General features: G+C 32.2%; 1 protein-coding gene across 1 annotated transcript in view; it reads left to right on the top strand.

Annotated features, from left to right (window-relative positions):
* Window positions 1-20,563, top strand: part of LOC142327612 (uncharacterized) — a 167,785-nt gene that overhangs the window by 67,371 nt on the left and 79,851 nt on the right. Inside the window, exon 2 of the mRNA XM_075370813.1 lies at window positions 12,761-13,222. Coding sequence (XP_075226928.1) covers window positions 12,761-13,222 — 462 coding nt within the window. The remainder of the gene's footprint in view (window positions 1-12,760; window positions 13,223-20,563) is intronic.

Here is a 20,563-nt window from a genome sequence, read left to right as displayed (position 1 = left end):
CACAGTTCCGGGAGGTGCCTTTGCCTCTAGTCGTCAGATGAGGGAAACGCCTAGCCAGGCTATGCTGTTCTCGGCCTCCATCACCCAGCAACTGGAGCTCGGTCCTTTGTGCTTTGCCTCTAATGGGGACACCCTCACCGGGACTCAGTTTTTTAGCTCAGAGGCATATGCGCAAACTTGTATTAAACAAATTTAACGAAAAAAATTATTGATTTTTTTTTTTAAAAGTTATTTACCCGATAGTTTATGCGGTTTTTATTCAATATACCCTCTCTCTATTAAATTGTTATAAGTTTCTTATATATGAGTAAATATTTAATATTTTTTTAAGTACCAAAAATTTTAAAAATAAGCCTGCATAGAGTAGTATAAGTATTTGAAGACAATACTTCTAATTTGATCCACTTTCTACTTAAAACTTGGCTGTTTCTAAACTATGCGAATGATGCCGTCCGTGTTCCGCAAGATCAGAAATAATTTCTTATCATTTCTAATTTGAAAAAAAATTGTAAAATTTTTAATCGACTTCAAAAAAGGAAGAGATTGTCAATTATGTTTATGTTTATATTTTTTTGGAATACTCGCGAATAATTTTGTAACGGTTAACCATATTTCAACAGTTATTTTTTTTTTATATATATATATAATATATATATATATTATATATATATATATTTGCCCGGGCATAACTCTTGATCAGAAGCTCCAATTTTGAGAATTTTTTTTTTTAAACAACGGTGAGTTTCTAACTGTGTTTCATTGCTTAACTGTTAATTGTTGACCGTTTCATTGCTTAATTGTATTACACCAGTGAGAAAAAGCGATGGGAAAATCGATAAATGATTATGTTTTGTACATTTGCCCATATTTCAGCTACGATGAAATTACAAAACTAAAAAGAGAATTTTTTTAAAAATTTAATCGACAGAAAAGTTAAAAAACAAAATTGCACTGAAAAGGAAAAGCATCATTTTCCCTTCTTTACCCTCAGTACAATCTTTCAGTTTTATTTTTTCTAAGTTACGGGTAAATTTTAAATGAATTAAGAGTACACGAGATATGGATTATGAAATTACGGATTACAAGAAGTACGGATTACAAATTTGTTTTAATTTGGCGTCGACTTCAAAGATTGTATTCAGGGCAGTAATTTTTTTTAATTAATTTTTTTTATTTATTTGGGGCTCAGTTCTATTTTTTAAAAAGTTTTTTCTTAAAATATTATTCAATACTTTGACATTTCTTCTAATTATAAGATCCTATTTTCAGTAAATGGTACACATTCGTTGTCAGTTGTAATCATAATTGCCTCAACATATCCTTTGAAGTAATAAACAAAATAATTATAACTACATGTAAATAATCAAATTTTCTTATTTTAAGATAAAAAAAACTAAAAAATGGACTAAAAAGGGGAAAAAATCATTTTTCCTATTTCGCACTAAATACAATCCTTAAATTTTATTAGCAAGGAACAAACAGTTTGTCTGTCTTCAGAGCATTAAAACTCAAGGTAGGACTATCAAAAGATAGTTCTACCTTGACTCCGGTTGAGTTTTAGATCGTTAAATACTTCAAAAATGCGCCCAAGGGCCCCGAAGGAAATCCAAAATTCGAAAAATACTGGAGCAATGATGTTATTTTTAGTATAAGTGTTAATTAAGATTAATATTACTTATTTCTACACTTCAAACCCAGCAAATTCTCTATGCCATAAAATTTGGGAGGGGGTAATACAAAATTTAATAAATACTCGTACTAAACCCATTGTTTCAGTTATCAGGCATAAAATACATCCAAATATAATATTTTACTTATTATCCTAAGCGATGTTATTATGACAGGCATCACCTAATGAGTCCACAGCAATATTTGGGGTTAAGGTAAAGGATGACACGAGTAAATATTGCTATGAATTAATAAAACTGGAACACAGCTAACTAAATAGTTATAATACCGGGCGATTCAAAAACGAGTTCGCAATTTTAAAAGCGTGTAGAGATTTACTGAGATAACTTACAGATTCGGTTGAAGTCTCATTTCACAGCAAAATACATCAAGCGCTCTCAGTAGTGTTGTTAAAAATGGATACATTTACGGGTACGGAACATACTGGTTGTGCGTTTTGTTTCACGAGTTGCAGTCAGTAACTACAGTTCAACGTAATTTTCGTAGAGAGTACGGTAGGGAGCCTGCTAGTAGGTGTACAATTTACTCTTGGCACCAAACCTTCGTTGAGACAGTTTGTTCTGTTAAACATAAAAAAAATCACCAGGAAGCCCACGTGTCCCTGAAGTTGCTATGGAACAACTCAAAGAAAGCTTTTCCCGTAGTCAGAAGAAATCAACTTGACTTGCATCACGTGAAACTGGCTTCACAAACGACTGTTTGGCTTGTTTTAGGGTAAACTATTGCGCTTGAAGCCATACAAACGTGGTTCAACACATTACAGATGTCGAAAAAGTTGCTAGGAAGCAGTTTTGTGTAGAAATGATGGATAGAATTGCAGACAACGATCCAATAAATGTAATTTTTAGTGAAAAATCAATGTTTTATATCAACGGCAAGGTGAACACCCATAACTGCTGAATATGGGGCAGGAAAACCCCTAATGAAACTTTGCAGCACATTCGTGATAATCCTAACCAAGTTTTTGTGCCCTAAGCAAACAAAGACTGTATTCTTCTTCCAGGAGGCAACCGTAAATGATGTCTGAGCATGATTCAAAATTTTCTAATTCCTCAGTTAGACGATGATGACCAAGATGAATGCCATTAATATCATCAAGACGCGGCACCAATTCACTACCGCCTAGAAGTCCGACATTTTTTGATACTCGATTCCCAGGTCGGTGGATTGGTCGTGAAAATCCGACTGCATGGCCAGATTTGACCCCGCTAGATTTTTTCTTGTGGATTTCATTAAAATTGGATTTATATATCACCATGTCCTGCTCATCTTGTTAAGCTAAAACTTTGAATTAACGCCGCAGCTGTAGAGGCAACGCCTGACTTTCTGGCTCCAGTCTGGAATGAAATCGACTTCAGGAGGGATGCATGTCTCATTTCAAATGGAAGCCATATCGAATCAGAGTGAATCTTGGGTTACAAACCTGATGTGTTTATCTATGAAATGAGACTTCAACTGAACAATGTTATCTCAAAAAATTTTATACGCTTTTAAAGATTTGAAGTCGTTTTTGAATCACCCATATAAATATAATAGTATGATTGATTCTTTAAACAAATATTGGATACTAAATTATCATTTATAATAAAAAATATATCTTCAACAAGTTCTTCTAATTTGTCTTCAAATCCAAACTTAACAAATATCATTCAAAAGATTTAAAGAAGTTATTCACAAAATTTCTAAACTTAAAAAAATATTGTTTTTGTCTCGTTTATAATTCTATATCAAGGTTTTTTTTTTAAGTACTGAAAATCTTTTGACAAAAATTATTATTTTTGTTTTAAATGTTTAAAAAGGCGTTTTGAAATAATTTTTATTTATGTAAAAGATATTTTTATATTTAATTAAAATTTTATATCAAATCAAAATATAATTGTATCATTAATAACTTAATTTAATATAATAAGTATTAATAGTAGTTAATTACGCAATGAGCCTATAATGATAGTCATTGAAATGCGAAGTAAGTTAGGACACAAGCCTTGACGAGTGTCATAAACTTCGCACGAGTGTATTAATGGCTATTATAGCGAGTTGCATACTGTATCTTTTCTACGGCTGAGAAATTTTTTTTTTCTTTAAGAGGTGGAGGAACCCCATTTACGAGCGCCGAAGCAGTGTCGGACTCGCTAACAGGTTCCGCAAGATAGTAAAAAAGGCGTATGTATTCCTGCGCACTACCGACTAAACCTTCACCAATCCTGACGCCCTGCCCAACCTCGGAATAGCTGGTAAAGCATAACTTCAGAAGGGGTGGTAAGCGCCCAAACCTACATTCAGGAAACAAATCAAATAGCAAGGCACACACACAAAAATAGATCCACATATAACTAAAAATCCAGCACAAAACTACACCAAACACATTTGAACCAAATGTACCGACACATACACCACCTACACACACAGACACACGAACACCAACTCTCACAACACTCATACTTACCATACGCATACTTACATGCCATCAGTGTTACCTCGGAAGTGGGGGAAGCCCCCGGGATCTCAGCCGGTGAAGTGGCCGCGGCTTCATTGCATCCAGCCAACCCCAACAAATCGCCCTCTAGACACTCGCCCGCAGCCTAGTCTCCCGCACCGGGACCCCAGGGCCTCTATTTAACCTGCGGCTTTCTTCAGCAGAACGTAATTTCTCCATAACTGCTTTAGCATATCGGGAAACAGCTGCCTAGTGATTCTCACTGGTTAACATAATTTCCTGGAGGTGCTCAGGTTCAAATATTTCCTCTCTGCCAATAGCATCCAAGATCTCTCACGCTCTACCACAAATCTAGAACAACGAAAAAATATATGAAAAGGCGTCTCTTGAACTTCACAAGCAGGGCAGCTGTCTGAGTGGTCCAACCCAAACCTATCTATATTGGCCCCATATTTATTATATTTTAGGGGATTTAGGGCGTATCTCTCTCTATACGCCCTAAATCCCCCATGGCCCGCCAGCAGCTGAATAAGATTAAAATCTTATTCAACATCGCGTATCAGCCTGTAGGTCCATCGGTCCTTCGCACACGGCTGAGAAAATATTGAGATTATTGATTTAAATAAACGATAGAATACATTGTTTACGGAACATTCTTTTAATTTAAAAAAAAAATACATTAAACAATACATTTCTGTAGCAATAGGTTAGCAGTCATAAGTTTTGCCTTTTCTTTAATATCGATCGGTGTTAAAGTTATTTCTTCCTGAGGATGCAACACAATTAACAGTAGGATAAATAGTTACAGTAGAAACTTAGTTACCTATCGGTGTACTTTCAAATTAACCTCTACTTGCTACCTGCTAACTGCTAAATCGGATGCTAAAATCAAATTAAAAAAAACAGCTGATACATTAAATAGCACCCGCTTCTGACTTGTCAGCAGTTGAAAGAATAGGCTTTTGATCAGTTGAACAACTGTATCATAGTGAAAATCAGTCTCGTAGTGATCCTCATTATGATACAGGTTCCATTTTGAAAAAATGAATTTTTTGGAGGGAAACAGAACATAGACCCATAAAAAGCGGACCGTAAGAGTTATTGGTATTTTACATTCTTAATAATTTTTAATAATACAAATAGCTTACATAATAATATATTAAACTAATATTTTCCATGAAAAAACGAAAAAATATTTCAAAGGTATAATCTACGAACTTAAAATTAGGAAGGCTGCCCAAATTTCATTAAAACAATATATTTTTTAACGTAATTTGGTGTTAATTCAAAGAATTTAAGTACAATATTTTAAACTGAATTATTAAATAACCTTCTTTAGTGATGATGACAATGCTATATTATATAAGTTTAATCTTATGATAATTTGACAAATCAAATAGAGCTACTGGTTTATGATGGATAAGTTACTATTTTAAGAAACAAACACAATTGCGTGCATCAAATTGCCGAACACAAACAATACTATATATAATACTATATATATATATATATATATATATATATATATATTACATAAATTTATATATAATATATATTATATATACATAATGTTTTCGTATTTTGTAACAGATAAGCCTTTCACTTTTAAAATGATAAAATGAATGACAACAAAATCTCATTGACATTTTGATGACACGTTTTACTCGTATTTTCTTAAAAAAAAAAAGAAAAGGATCTTCTGTTTCTGTTCACTGAATCTTATTGATGTAATGATATTATGATCAACAAATTGTTCTGAGTATATATTAAAACATTTATTACACAATAATTTACACGGCATTGATAATCATAGCAATGTTACGTTCATCAGAAATCATATATAAATCGTTCGAAATAATACGATTGTGTAAGGTAAATGCCATTTTTATCTAAAAAGAATAGTTAATTTCTATGAACATTTCTGAGTAAATCTGTTTTACTTATATATTTTACGATTTATAATAAAAGATATGAATTTTTTATTTGAAATAGTAATCTATAGTTTTAACGATACAATATTATTTTCTTATATTTTGTGAGAACATTAGTATTATATAGAAGCCATTCTGGCCTTCAATTAAATTATAGCAAGGTAAACTTAAACAAATAAAGCCACCTACATCTGACATTTTTACATCTGGAGAAAGCATTTGATAAAATAGAACGAAGTAAATATTAAAAGTTTTAAGAAAGTTATAACTTAAACACAGGGAGAAAAGAGTTAATTACAGCGTGTATAAGAAACAAATATTAGTTATAAGAGCAGAGAATATAAAATAGAATATAAAATAGATATATAGTAAAAATTAACCGTGTTAAGATTTACTTTTTTTTTGGCAGATATCAAAAATGAATTGAGAAAAAAATAATAATTGCTAGAATTCGTTAACTGAAAAGGTTCAGTGGTAAAATAAATAAAATAGAAACAAAGAAATGATTTGTTACAAAAAAGAGAATAATGTGAATTTAAATGTTGGATTAGGGAAAAATAATATACCACAAGCGGGAGCATTTATTTAGGTGATAAATTACAAAGTATGAACAAAGTAAGATCGATGTAAAAAATAGACTGGCAAAAGGAAAGAGAACTTTTATGTACAGTATCAAACATGAATCTAAGAACTGAAAGAAATTCATCTAACTATTTGTTAGTGCTTTATACTGGGCAGCTACTAGTCAATATTACTTAATATTGACAGTGGAATAAACAAAAAGACAAAGAATATAGGCTTTTGAAATATGATATTACAAAAGGATATTGAATATTATATGGGAACGAGAAAATTCGAGATGAAGAAAGGAGCGATTTGTAACAGAATCTTGAAGAAAGAATTTAATTTTGATTGGAGGACTATGTCTTAATTCGGGTATAATTAATTTGGTGATTCTTTTGCTAATAAAAATTCCGGGTGCGACATTTAACGTTACCATTTTGAGTTGGCAACACTGGTTATGTTAGTTGTGGGTTTGGTTACTGACAGAAATAGTTAGGTTCCGTGTGGATTCCGTCCTGAATTCAGTGAAAATGGAACGTTTATCCGTGCAGAAATGCAAGCAATTCGATCGTATCCGCACAGCGAGAGTCTCGTAAGACATTGGTGATGATTGGCAAGTATGAGGCTCCACGTTCAAGAAAAGTAATCGTTCAATGAGTGGTATGAGACTGGTTTCGTACAGAATAAAGCTCGTACTCGTAATACCGTTCTACCGCATGAAAATATCAAGCGCATGAGAACAGCTTTAAAAAGAAGTCCACATCGAGCAGTGCAACGTCATTTTCAACAATTGAATTCGGCGTAAAGAATTGTGCTACGAATTTTACACTATGATTCTCATTTTCATCAGTATAAAAATAAAATCGTTCAGAAAATTTTTCTGTGCATAAAGCGTTGCACGTCCGTTATTAGCAACAAATGAACACCTGTATCAAAAGCAGGATGACCTTAAGAGGTACTTCATTATCGGTAACGAAGCAATATTCTCGCTTAACGGCTTTATAAACAAAAAAAAACTGTCGATATTCCATAAGAGAGTGTTTCAAAATCATAAGGTGATTCTATGGTGTGCCATTTTAACACAGGGATCAACTGGATTCTACTTTATCGAGGGTGTCTCTGTGTTAACCGAACCATTTGTTGAAAACCTTTTTCCTTGAAACGTCGCATCTAGAATACAGCGACAGCGTGGTTTCAGCAGGTCGATTCACAGTTCATACGGCACCACTCTCAATGAACAACTAACGATCTGCATTTCTCGAATGACTTCTTTCTCGGTTTTGTGACATTCAGTAGCCCTTCCTTACCCCGAACCTTACTACGACAAAACGTTTTACGGATATTTAAAGTTATAATTTTTACTTACACATCACCCTAACATTAACAGCCTTATAAATGCAATTCGTCAGGAAATTGCAAATATTACGCAGGACACTACATCTCGTCGTAGCAAGTGTTCCTGGGAGATGGCAGCATGCCTTGACTGTCATCTTCAGTATGTATACAAATGCCTCATTTTCATGAGGCAAAAAGCTTTCATTAAAAGTTTCTATTTTTAGTGTAACAAAAAATATGATATTAAATTTTAATAAAGTTTTAAATATATTAAAAAAAAATTATTAATAACAAAAGAAAAAAAATTAAGTTGGCAGTATCTTCTAACAGAAAAATTGATTGTCTATCAGATATAAAAATAAAAGTTTGTTTTCTTTAATCTCTAACGAGGAAGCCTGCTTGAATATTATATAAATGAAAATAGTTTTTAATATCGATTGCTGTATTATTGTACAAACATTCACTATATTTCACCTAATTAGAGAGTAAATAAATAATACCGGCGATAATTGTACTCAGATTAAAAGTAATAATAAACAAAAAAATTAATAAACTCTTGACCACAAAATAAAAAACCGATAATAGGATAAATAAATTATCATGCGCATGCGATTCCATAATATACACAAACCCACAATCACAGATAAGAAATGAATATAGAATTGTCTAACCGAAATAGAATTACAAATATGTAATCCAACATATATACTGATAATTACTGTAATATATTTCGTGTGCCTACAAGGTTTAATATCTAGGAAATCAAAAAAAATTAAATAACCCTAAAAATGAATTAATTAATAAACAAATCAAACAATATAGATTTGCTTCATACTAAGCAGCGAGCCTCAGCTGACAACTGCAACCACATACCAACGTGCCTGTATCGCACACATCTGCACCCATTTGTACTCATACCGCGCATTAACATGCATGCACACATTCACACTAATAATACCCTCATACATATGATTGAATACAAATATATATATATATATATATATATTATATTATATATTACACTCCGTTATTAGATTCCTTCTGTATTCCCACGCCATTCCAACAACGCAATCATTCCCTTCCATTTCCTGTCATTCAATAATTCAATAACCTGCAGTTCTCTAAGACTCTTGGCTCTTAACGTAGCCAATCTTATTTCATCAAGTAATGGGCAGCTCCTACATAAAGCACAATATCTTTATCCTCCCTTTGACGAAGAATCCTTCTAAGAAGTAAGCTACCAGAATTAAAATTTAAATACCGCAACACGGCCCGCGATTTAAATATAACTGAAATTTCATGAAACATGCTGTATGTACATATAAAGACATGTAAACTTAATATGGATTTTATTTTATTTACCGCTGTTAAAATTTATGACATTATGATCATTCGACCATCATCAAGCTTTTTAAAAAATAAATGATGGCTTCCAGTATCGCCAAACAATAAGAAAAAAATTTATAATAATTAAATAATTTAACCGTTTATAAATTTTGACTATCATAAAGAAAAAAAATCAATAACGAGTAAGTAACAGTTTAATAAAACGTAATCGTGTTTTAAGTAGCGTTGAAATAAGGAAGCGAGGTTTTGGTTTTCTCCGGAAGATTATAGTATTTGTGATTTGATTGCCGTTGGCCGTTCTAGGTTTTACATTCTTACTTTATCGGGCAAATAGTTATACTGTGTAATATATAAGAAAAAGTATGTTAAATGTTGCATGTGTACTTTTTTGAATACATTAACGTTTCTTTACCCCCTCTAACCAAAAAATACAATTATAACATTAGAAACTTTCGGAAGGATATATGTATGTTGGCCAACTTTTATTTCATATCACCAGACTAGATTGATCGATTTGGATGAAGTTTGACACGATGATTTCAGTGTAAGCGGCATTAATTTCATTTAAATTTGGTTAAAATCGGTTAAGGAGGGTAGGGAGATATGGACTTTATACGTTCTTTATCTCAAAATGGGTAGGTAAATTTTTTTTTGAATAATCGAATGCCCCGTAAATAGATAGGATATTTTCTGATGGTGTGTGGTTTAATCAAATCAACACAAAAAGGATGAGGGCAAAAGACATGTATTTCTTTTTTTTTGTTCCTAGATTCAAAGTCACATATTTGTATTAAGTGAATGATTATATAATATTAATATATCACTTTGGTTATGTATTTTGGAAAATTCATTCAGGTAAGAGGGATAATATGTAATAATAGCTTATTTTTTCCTTTTCGCGTCAATTACCCTTTGTACAGGATAATTGACTTCTATTTTTTTATGTTTTATGATTATATTAACCAATTTTTATGAAATTTTGTACGATGATCTGTGAATATGTGTCTTCCTTAACACTTAATTTTGTTTACAATTGGTCAAGGATTGGGAGATTCAGTTATCATGATTCGGTATCTCTATATTTTACTAAATGAGAGGTTAATTATTTTTTTACAATTCTTTACTTGCACTTCTTAAATACTTTAATAAAAATATTAAAATATTTTATAATAAATAATAATAATTTTTTTTTAAATATTTATTTCACTCACTCTATATTTTTATAGGATCCCCTAAACTGACACAGGAGCCGGCCTCCATGGCGCGAGTGGTAGCGTCTCGGCCTTTCACCCGGAGGTCCCGAGTAAGAATCCCGGTCAGACATGACATTTTCACACACGCTATGAATCATTCATCTCATCCTCTGAAGTAATACTTAACTGTACAGCCGGAGATTAAAGAAAAAAAAACTGACACAGCAGGGAGTTTCCATATAAATAATAAATTCACAGTTAAAACAAAAAACAGAAACAATTACATTAAAAAATAAAACAGAAAACAAAACTCATAACTTATGATTAACAAAAGACAAAACAAACAAAAGATATATCCTCATAAACATTAATATTCTGCTCTCCACTTCTCTCCTTCATGTTACTTAAAATTAATTAAATAATTAAACAAAAATTAAGAATGTCTTCTATCAACTTCTTGGCAGAAATGAAACTTAATGTGCTCGGTGACAAACCTGAGAAAATCTTTGGGACAAGATATGACAACGTAAGATAGTCGTACTTGTTATAAGGCCGGTGTTTAAAATAATGCGTGTTACGAGTTTCACAGTTAATATTTTTTATTTTTAAAAAGTCTGATGAGAAAAAGTTATCCGTAATGATATTTTGATACAGCAGACCTCTGAGTGATAGAAGTCTGCTGAATCTGTAAAAAAAATATTGGATATTTGTTGGAATATATCTATTGTTACAGGCTTTTAGAATAGTTTTAATCACTTGTTTTTGGATGAAACGGATTACATTTAAATAGCAATAATAATGATAATAGCAAGTGGGCGCTGACACCTGGATCAAGAACTGCGGAACTCGAATGCGCTGCCACTGAAAGTTATACGCCTGAGGAAGTAGACGAAATCCGACACCGCGACCGAGCAGAAGGGAGCCCCGAAGACAACAAAAACTCAAACGTTAGCTATTTTTTTAAACCAAAAAAAATTACTGAAATTCTTTATTTAATTTTTTCCATACTTCAATGTTTTTGAGAAGACGTGGTGATATCGAATTTTGTAATGTACGAAAAATAATACCATGCTGACTGGGATTCGAACCCGGGAGCCCCTGGACAAACTCCGAGACGCTACCACTCCGCTATTGCGATCGGCATTGTTCTAAATAGTTTATTTTTATAATTATCTTTATCCAAAATATTGTTTACAATGTTTTTTTTGATAAATAAAGATGTTAGGTTACTAGACGTTTTAAAACACCTTTTTTTTCGGTTACATCACATAACTCATGTAACAGAACTAACGTGTAATCTTATAATAAAATAAAGGAGATTATATTTTTTAACCTTTTTTTTATATTGCTTATAAAAATCTTAACTTTAAAAGAAATCTGAGATTCTTTAATATATATACATATATAGACTTGCATTATGCAATGCTACTTTTCCATAATTGAGGATTGAAGTTTATATTGATATTTAAAAAAAATGGTAATATTTATCACCGCCTTATTCGAAATATTAACGACTAATTTTATTACCATAGATCGGTTTAATAACAAAATTCCTTCATAAATAAAAATGAAAAATTTTCTATACTAAATTTTATCCTTTCTATTATTATTATTATTAAATATTATGTGAAGAGTTTTTCATTTAAATAACGTTCACTAGTTCATTAAAACAATAGCATTCGTAATAAAATGAGGAACAAGAAAAGAGAATGATGTAATGATATTAGTATCCTTGCCTCTCTTCTCTTACAGTCACGGAAGCATTCGTTCAAGGAGTATACATTACTTTGTGTTAGTTGAACGTTAATTCTGAAGAGATTGTTGGAGAACAGTGAAAGGTTTATAAAACAAACCAGTTACCAAGGATGTTTTTACTTGCAATGGAATTTATTTTATTGTCTGCTCTTCTTTTAAATTTTAATTAAGAATTATGTGTAATTAACAATTATATAGATATATAGGTTGAATATTTACGAGAGAGTAGAATATATTGGATTTAATAAAACATCTATTTTAAAATTTGATTATATCCCAAAATAAATAGGATAAAAATAGTATATTAATATACTATTCTATCTTCAGTATGTTGAAAAATAACTAGTTATCAATCGGTATATAACGCAGTAAGAGTAGACCTATGAATAGTTACGGACGTAACCTGTACTACTAAATAAGATAAAATCAATTATGCTATATTAATGTTACAATGTAATTTTGTTTTTATTTTAAAAATTAATTAATACAATTTTTATCTTTTGTTTCAGTTCAAGAGACAAATATTTCGTGAACAAGTATTACCGCATACTGGCGGTAAAATACCAGAAGACGCTTTCAGAAGCGATAGACTGGCGCTAAATCGTTTAAATAAGGAAGGTATTACGGTACCGGATGGTGTATTATTAGCTACTCGTCATCGGGAAAGTCATCACAGTTCGCACAGAGCCGATCCAGATATTGACGGTTCTATTATAAAATTGATTCTTAAACCGGACGGTAGATATGCACCGCCTGAAGGTAATTATCCGTTCGGTAATTTAATCGATTCTACTTATATTATTCGACCACCGACTTCAGCTAAACATTATCTAAGGTTTCCGCCGTATAAACCTATCGAAGCACCTTTACAAATACCAGCTGAACCGTTTTTTCCGAGCGACGATGATATTTTAAGTCTTACAAATCACATTGAAAATTTTTATAACCTTAATCATTTGGAAGAATCTAGGGTAAGTATACGTAAATTTTTCATATGAATATTATTTATTGTTTGTTAATTTAATTTTATTTAACTCTTTTTACTGCGTGGGTCATCGTCAATTAGAAAAAAAGTTAAAAAAATTGTAACATATCTGATTATTTACTAATTGATAATATCAATAATAAATGAGATAGGTTAAACACAATTATTTTTAATATTTAATTATTCTATCAATTGATATGACGCACGCACTGAAACAAATCTTTTAATTACATATTAATTATAAAAATGGTTTTATTAAACGCTTTAAAATTCAAGATGGCAGTTCTTTTTCTCAGACAGGTGGAGGTGGAAGGGTAGTTCCGTCACCAAGATACCGCTGCCGCAAACTGATAACACTTTTGCTTAACTCCTGACAAAACGCATATGTCAGATGAATTGTTAAATTTATTGGTCTGAGTATGCGCATTTATAGATGAACGCCCGCACTCCGGACTCTTAATCTTTATTATATTTCGTGTAGTATTAAAAATATATAAAATAAGGTTAATCCATTATTGCATTTACAACTATAATACAATAAAAACTAAATGTACTGCCTATTTAGTACCGTATAATGTAAACTTAATATTCTTATTTCGCTGCCGTAGTAATATTCATTACAACGCAGTAGTAATATTCTTGCGAATGATTTCGTAAGCAGAAATAATAGCAGTACGTTTTAATTTGTACGATTGTTACCTTTAAATTTTAAAATTACTTCTTCATGACTTATTTATGCATTTATTATACTTAGCAACACTGCCTTTTATTATATGGTGCATTACGTTTTTGATACATAAAGGTACAAAATTTATTCAGCGTTTGAAATCTCACATTTAACTACTTTATAACTGGGACTAACGCATTTTTAAAATATGAAGAACGATCCATTTTTTAGTGCATTAAAATTAACGTATTATTTATATATTTGTTAGTATATATATATATGTTACAGTTAATTTCTTTAATTCGGTGATTTTATACAATTACCGGTTAATATGTATAATCGCCTCCAATTTGACAACTTAATAAATATGTAGCAATTTACTCGTAATAAATATACTGGTCATTTTACATATTCTCCATATTAATATATTTTACATTAAAATATCAGCTCGATTATAAGCAGTAATTATTGAATTTATTATTTAAATAATCAAAACATTACTATTAATTAGTCGAAGTTAGCGATCGAGCAAGCATAGGTTATGTTTTTGTTAGATTATGTTGATTCCGTGTACTGACGATTCGTAGGTATATAACATAACCCACCGGGTTGGTGTAGTGGTGAACTCGTCATCGCAAATCAGCTGATTTGGAAGTCGAGATTTATAAGGTTCAAATCCTAGTAAAGGCAGTTACTTTAATACGGACTTGAATACCAGATCGTGGATACCGGTGTTCTTTGGTGGTTGGGTTTCAATTAACTACACATCTCAAGAAGATTCCTATTTTCAACCTTCTCGGAAGCTAGATAATGAGAATCATCATCTACCTTCCAAATTATTCAATCTACCCTGGCAGCTGCGGACAATCGATACTTTCGCATCCACCTTCCTTGTTCCTCCAGTACATCTCTTTCTCCTCCGAACTAGGGGGTCCAGGGGTAATATTTCTAAACTGGATGGACCGATTTGGGTGAAATTTGCCACAATGATTTTTGTGTACGGGGCGTTTAATTTTGGTCAAGAGGACAGTGAGGTCGGAACTCATACTTCCTGTATATCAAAAATTTATATGCTCCAAAATTATCTGTATTAAAATTTTACTCAAATGGTAGGTAAAGTTTTTCTCATAATTTTGTGCCCCTTAGTTAGTTAAGATACTTTATGATTGCATTTGATTTTATTCAAACTTGCATAAAGGGGTATGGTCAAAAAACCGTTTTTCTTTTTTTGTCGTTTTTGGACAAAAGTTACATTCTTGTACTAAGATGATTCCACCAGATTAGTATGCAACTTTAGTTACATATTTTGGGGATTTATTTTAGGAATGAAGGATAATGTCTATTTCTTCCGGTTAATTATGGTTTTGCTTAGTATCTTCATACTAGATTAACAGTCTTTTCCGAAATTTTGTACATTAACTTCTGAATATATACTTTTGAATATTGGTCACTGATGTCATTTAATTTTAATTACAATTGGTCAACATAAGCGAAGCAGTCGCTAGCCAGAGTTTACTGGCTTTGCTGGAAATGTAATCAAAATATTCCATTTTTTTTTAATAAAAAAATAAAATGAAATTATTGATTTTCTAATTGGGGGTTTTTCACCTGTACTATGTAAATTTAAAACCTGTATTTTTAAAAATTTTTGTTTCTTTTTTAAAAGATTTTTTTTTGTATCGTTAAAAATAGCCAACGTAAGTAATAATTCATATTTGTAGCATTTTTTCTTTCTTTTACCAAAGAAATTAAAGAAATGCACGTGCGCTTATTATCTTGTTTAAACTACACTTTGCAACTTAACGAAAGACTCATATATCAACCGGTTTAGTATTTGTTGTTGAGATAAATAAATCAAACACATATATTAACTCCATTACTTTTAAATTAGATCAGAAATACTTCAAAATAAGGTAAATCGATTAACCATTAAAACATAATAAACTATTATTTTATTTCATAACTTAATTTAACAAAGAAATATTTTATAATATCGATTGAAGTGATAATAAAAAATTACATAATTGGAATTATTTATCGACTGCTATATTGTATTGCAGTAATTACGGTCAAATTTTTGGGAAATAATATCTTAAATCGTATATGTGATTAGTATTTTAATAAAATGCTATATCGAATCACGTACCAATATATATATATATATATATATATATATATATATATATCATTACATAACAAATATCATATATCTGTGATGATGCAGTCGTAACAATACCAGTTCGTGATTAGAGCAATGCTCTGTTAAATTTTTTTTGTTTCTTTTATCTCTCACTTATATCTTCACCTCTCTCTATTTTATCTTTTTTTCTTCCCTACTAGTTCTAATTCTATATTATATATATAAAATAGTTCTTTCTCTTTTTATGGGGAAGTACAGACTATCCCTTATTATCACGAAAAAACTTTCACCGGCGCGTGCACTAGTTGCAGCTCCCGAAATGCTCAAATCGCAGTTACGGGACCATACAATACCTCAATATTATTTTTTAGCTAAATATTATTTTTCCTTCACTTCTGCAGTCACTGAAATATTAAACATTATTATAATCGGCTTGTTATATATAATTTGTTTCTGTGAGATGCGTTGATTTAATAATCTTAAATTTTATTGAGTAAAACTTTATATGAGACTCTGAACTTTGATACTAAATTTTGCACACTAGCATGCTACACAGAGACAAAAGGTACTATCGAGTTGGACGTGGCAGCACATGATAACTAAAATCCCTCTCTACAAACCTCTGATAATGGGTTGAAATCCGTTCACCGGTTTTCAATAGCATTTAAAATGGATTGGTGTACGGCCAATACGTCAACACGATTAAAACAGCGAGCAGCGATCGAATTTTTAACAGTACAAAATGTGAATTCTACGAATATTTTTCATCATTTAAAAGAGGTTTACAGTAGTGAAGCTGTTGACAGGAGTACTGTGAATAGGTGGGCGTTGATACTTAGCAAATGTGAAGCTGGTAAAGCAACAGTTGAGGACGCACCTCGCAGCGGACGACCAGTTTCTGTGACTGACGAGAAACATCCAAAGGAGGTGGACGATTTGCTTTAAAGTGACTGGTGAATCATCCAGCAACCCAATGCTATTCAGTTAGGCATCTAAAGAACGAGAAGGCCATATTATCGAGCAATTGGGTTACCGTAAAATCTGTGCAAGATAGGTACCGCGCAAACTCTCTGATGGCTTTCTGCAAGCTGAAGTTTAAGTCTATTCCGCATCCGCTATAATCGCCGGATTTGACTCCGTACGATTTCCGCTTCTTCCCTCATCTCAAGGGGGGTCTCAAAGGTAATTATTACACCACCAACGATGAGGGGAAGGAAGGTGTGGCCACTTGGATGTAATTGGCTCAGTAAAAGTTGAACTAGGCGCGGGGTTCGTGCTTCCGCGAACTCGGTTAGCTAGTTCGGAAGGCAACGATGTAGGACATTCAAGATGTCCGGACGAGGCCTACAGCGAAGTAAAAGCCGAGTTTAAAAATCACCAATGTAAATGTCTACCGAGGCATTTACATCGGTGGTATCCCAACGAGACCTGGCTTATTACTATGAGATGTAAAAAGTTACAGGGCAAAAAACGACTCCCGTTGAAGCCCATCAGCACCAGTAACGGGGGGGGGGCGTGTGTGGCGACCGGAAGCGTCACAAGATGGGTTTCTTCCCCTACGGGGTTGGGATGTAGCCACTTCGATCCGAGAAGACCGCCAGAATTTTTCAGTGAAGGAATGCAAAAACTTGTCACACGGTGGGAAAAGCGTATTCGTGCAAACGGGAATTATATTGAAAAATAAATACTGCATTTTGTAGCTAAGGTATTGTACCTTTATACATTTTTTATTTCATTCCAATATCTCTTTTCATTCCCATGATACGCAAATATGTGCAAAATTTATCAGCCGAGCCCCGTATAACATATAGCCTACTCGTAATTAATATTCTTCCATATTAACTCCAAACAACGATCATTATAAGCTTAAATATATTTTTACCATAGAGTTAGGTAAATATTCTAGCAATTCTGTAATAGTAGACGATACTAATTTTATATTAAATTTAATAATCAGGAAATTGTAGTAATAAAATAGTATAAAACGGAATTGTCAATAGTAATTAATTAAAAAATATTTTTCCAGTGGCAAAACCAGTCTTACTATATTATAAATTCTTAAGAACCGTTTCCATGGAGACTGATATCACTGTCTAAAGAGTATAGAGAAGTTAAATCCACTACATTCTCATGATTTTTAAAAACATTTTTTAGATTTTTTGTATTTATTGCAACGTCGTAAGATTAAATATTTAATCGTGTACTGATAAAGACACAATGCACTTACGAGAACGACCTTACAGACAAAAATTTGACTTAAAAATGGAGTAAAATATGAAAGACTGAAGTATTTTAATCCTAGCCGTAGAGATATAAAATAAAAAGCAGTAACGGCAATATATCTCCACCATTAATGTATACTGCTATATACATTAAACGGGAGATACCGTCCTGCAGCGTTGCAACTACTTTTAAATAGAAACCTTTTTCGTCTTTTATCAAAGGTCTAATTTTGCAATGTTTTTGTATTGAAAAACGAATTTAAAGAAATACAGAGAATATATGCAAAGATAAAACCATAATAATTTTACTGTGTTGGTTATAAAAATCGATTGCTAATACCATTTTAGAACTATTTTATACCGAATGTATAAATTATTATGTGTAAGTAGGAATACACTTTATAGGAAATTCATTATTTTTATCAGTCACTGAATAACAAAGGTTATACTCTATAATATTATGTGGATAATGCATTGCACATAAAAACCAGTGTTTTTAAAACAGAATTAATAAGTAAATAATTCATCAAGAAGTAATTTTCAAAATAAAAATAAGTCTCTAAATTAAACAATACTGTTGTTATTCTTCTGTTTAGGAATTCAATCAACACACTCAACATACATTCATAACACACTTAAAGTTCATTCAGGTTTTACCGAATTTTTCGTATATATTAACAGTACGGATTGTTTATTAGAACTCTTCAGTTTCAAGTATTATTTAAACAGTATTATATTTAATGTATTACTTACAAGAGTACATATGCTGAAAGGGTAAATTCTGAAGTTTTTTTTTTCACTTGGATATGTGTACCATTCGTTACCCTGCACGTGTCCAGACGATAATCCATGTTCGCCAGTATGTCGGTTGTAATAGATGCAACTGCCGCAAAAATCCTCTCCCGAAGGTGGTTGATGGCACGTATTTTCTGCGAATAAACAATGTTTTTCACATGCCCCCACAAAAAAAAATCTAGTGGGGTCATGTCTGGACTCCTGCGATCGGCTCTCCTCTTCCAATCCACCTGTTTTGAAACCCAATGTTTAATGCAGCACGGACACGGTTGCTGTAATGAGGCAGAGTATCATCCAGCTGATTTTTCTTCAATATCGTCAATCTATGGAAAGATGTAAAGTTCGAGCATATCATAGAAAATTTCGCCGTTTCTTGTGCTTACTACAAAAATGAACGGGCTGACAATACGGTTATTCATCAGTCCGCACCAAACATTCACTTATGGAGAATCACGCTGATGTTAGAAAATTTCATGCGGTGGCTCTGAATCTCAAATCCTGCAATCGTGTCGGTTTTCTGACTCAATAATGACGCCTCATCTGAAAACAAGAAATTTTTCAGGTAGTGCTCATTTTCATTAATGTGTTAAATATTAAGGCTGCAAACTCCAATCTTCTCACTTTGCCATCGGGTTTGATTTCATGTAAAAGTTTTATTTTATACGCACGTAGTCTATGCTTCTTAAGCACCACTTTTTAGACTGTACATTTGTGTATTCCTAACACTAAACTGGGCCTTGCTATTCACTTTTTCGGGCTACGCGTAGAAGATGCTCGGATTCGTTCCACATGTCGCCTTCCTTATTTTCTTTTTCCTGTTTAGCCTTCGGGAATTACCGTTCAGGTATTACTTCAGAGGATGATATGTATGAGTAAATGAAGTATAGTCTTGTACAGTCTCAGGTCGACTATTACCGAGATGTGTGGTTAATTGAAACCCAACCACCAAAGAACACCGGTATCCACGATCTAGTACTAAAATACGTATAAAAATAATTGACTTTACTAGGACTTGAACGCTGGAACTCTTGACTTCTAAATCGGCTGATTTGGGAAGACGCGTTCACCACTAGACCAACCCAGTCGGTTGACTGAGAGTGAAAATGCCGACCGTATACGCAGTGAAGGTGGCACAGTGGCGTTCACTGCGTCTTGGTGATAGTGGTCGTCCAATCGCGACGAATATTTGTGATGAAAAACTTAATAATGTAACGAACATAAATATGAAAACCGGATTAATTGATTCCACTATTTTGTTACGATTTTTTGGAACCGAGGATTTCTTTTACGAACACTTCGTATTTTGTAAACAATAATGTATATCTTATGTTTGATAGTATTTTTTAATATTAAACAGCATGTTCCTAAGATTTTAGAAGTTGGTTAATGGTGTTTTATTAGCAATTCAACATAATCAGACCTACTTAGAAGCTTAGTCTACCTATATTTCTAGTTTGTTGTAATACGTGCTAATGATCTTTAACTAAAAGAAAATCAAAAACA

The sequence above is a fragment of the Lycorma delicatula genome, chromosome 7 (assembly GCF_047948215.1).
Source record: "Lycorma delicatula isolate Av1 chromosome 7, ASM4794821v1, whole genome shotgun sequence".
In the NCBI taxonomy this organism is placed as follows: Eukaryota; Metazoa; Arthropoda; class Insecta; order Hemiptera; family Fulgoridae; genus Lycorma; species Lycorma delicatula.
Note: the sequence above shows the minus strand (reverse complement) of the source record. Positions and strands in the feature narration are given on the sequence as shown.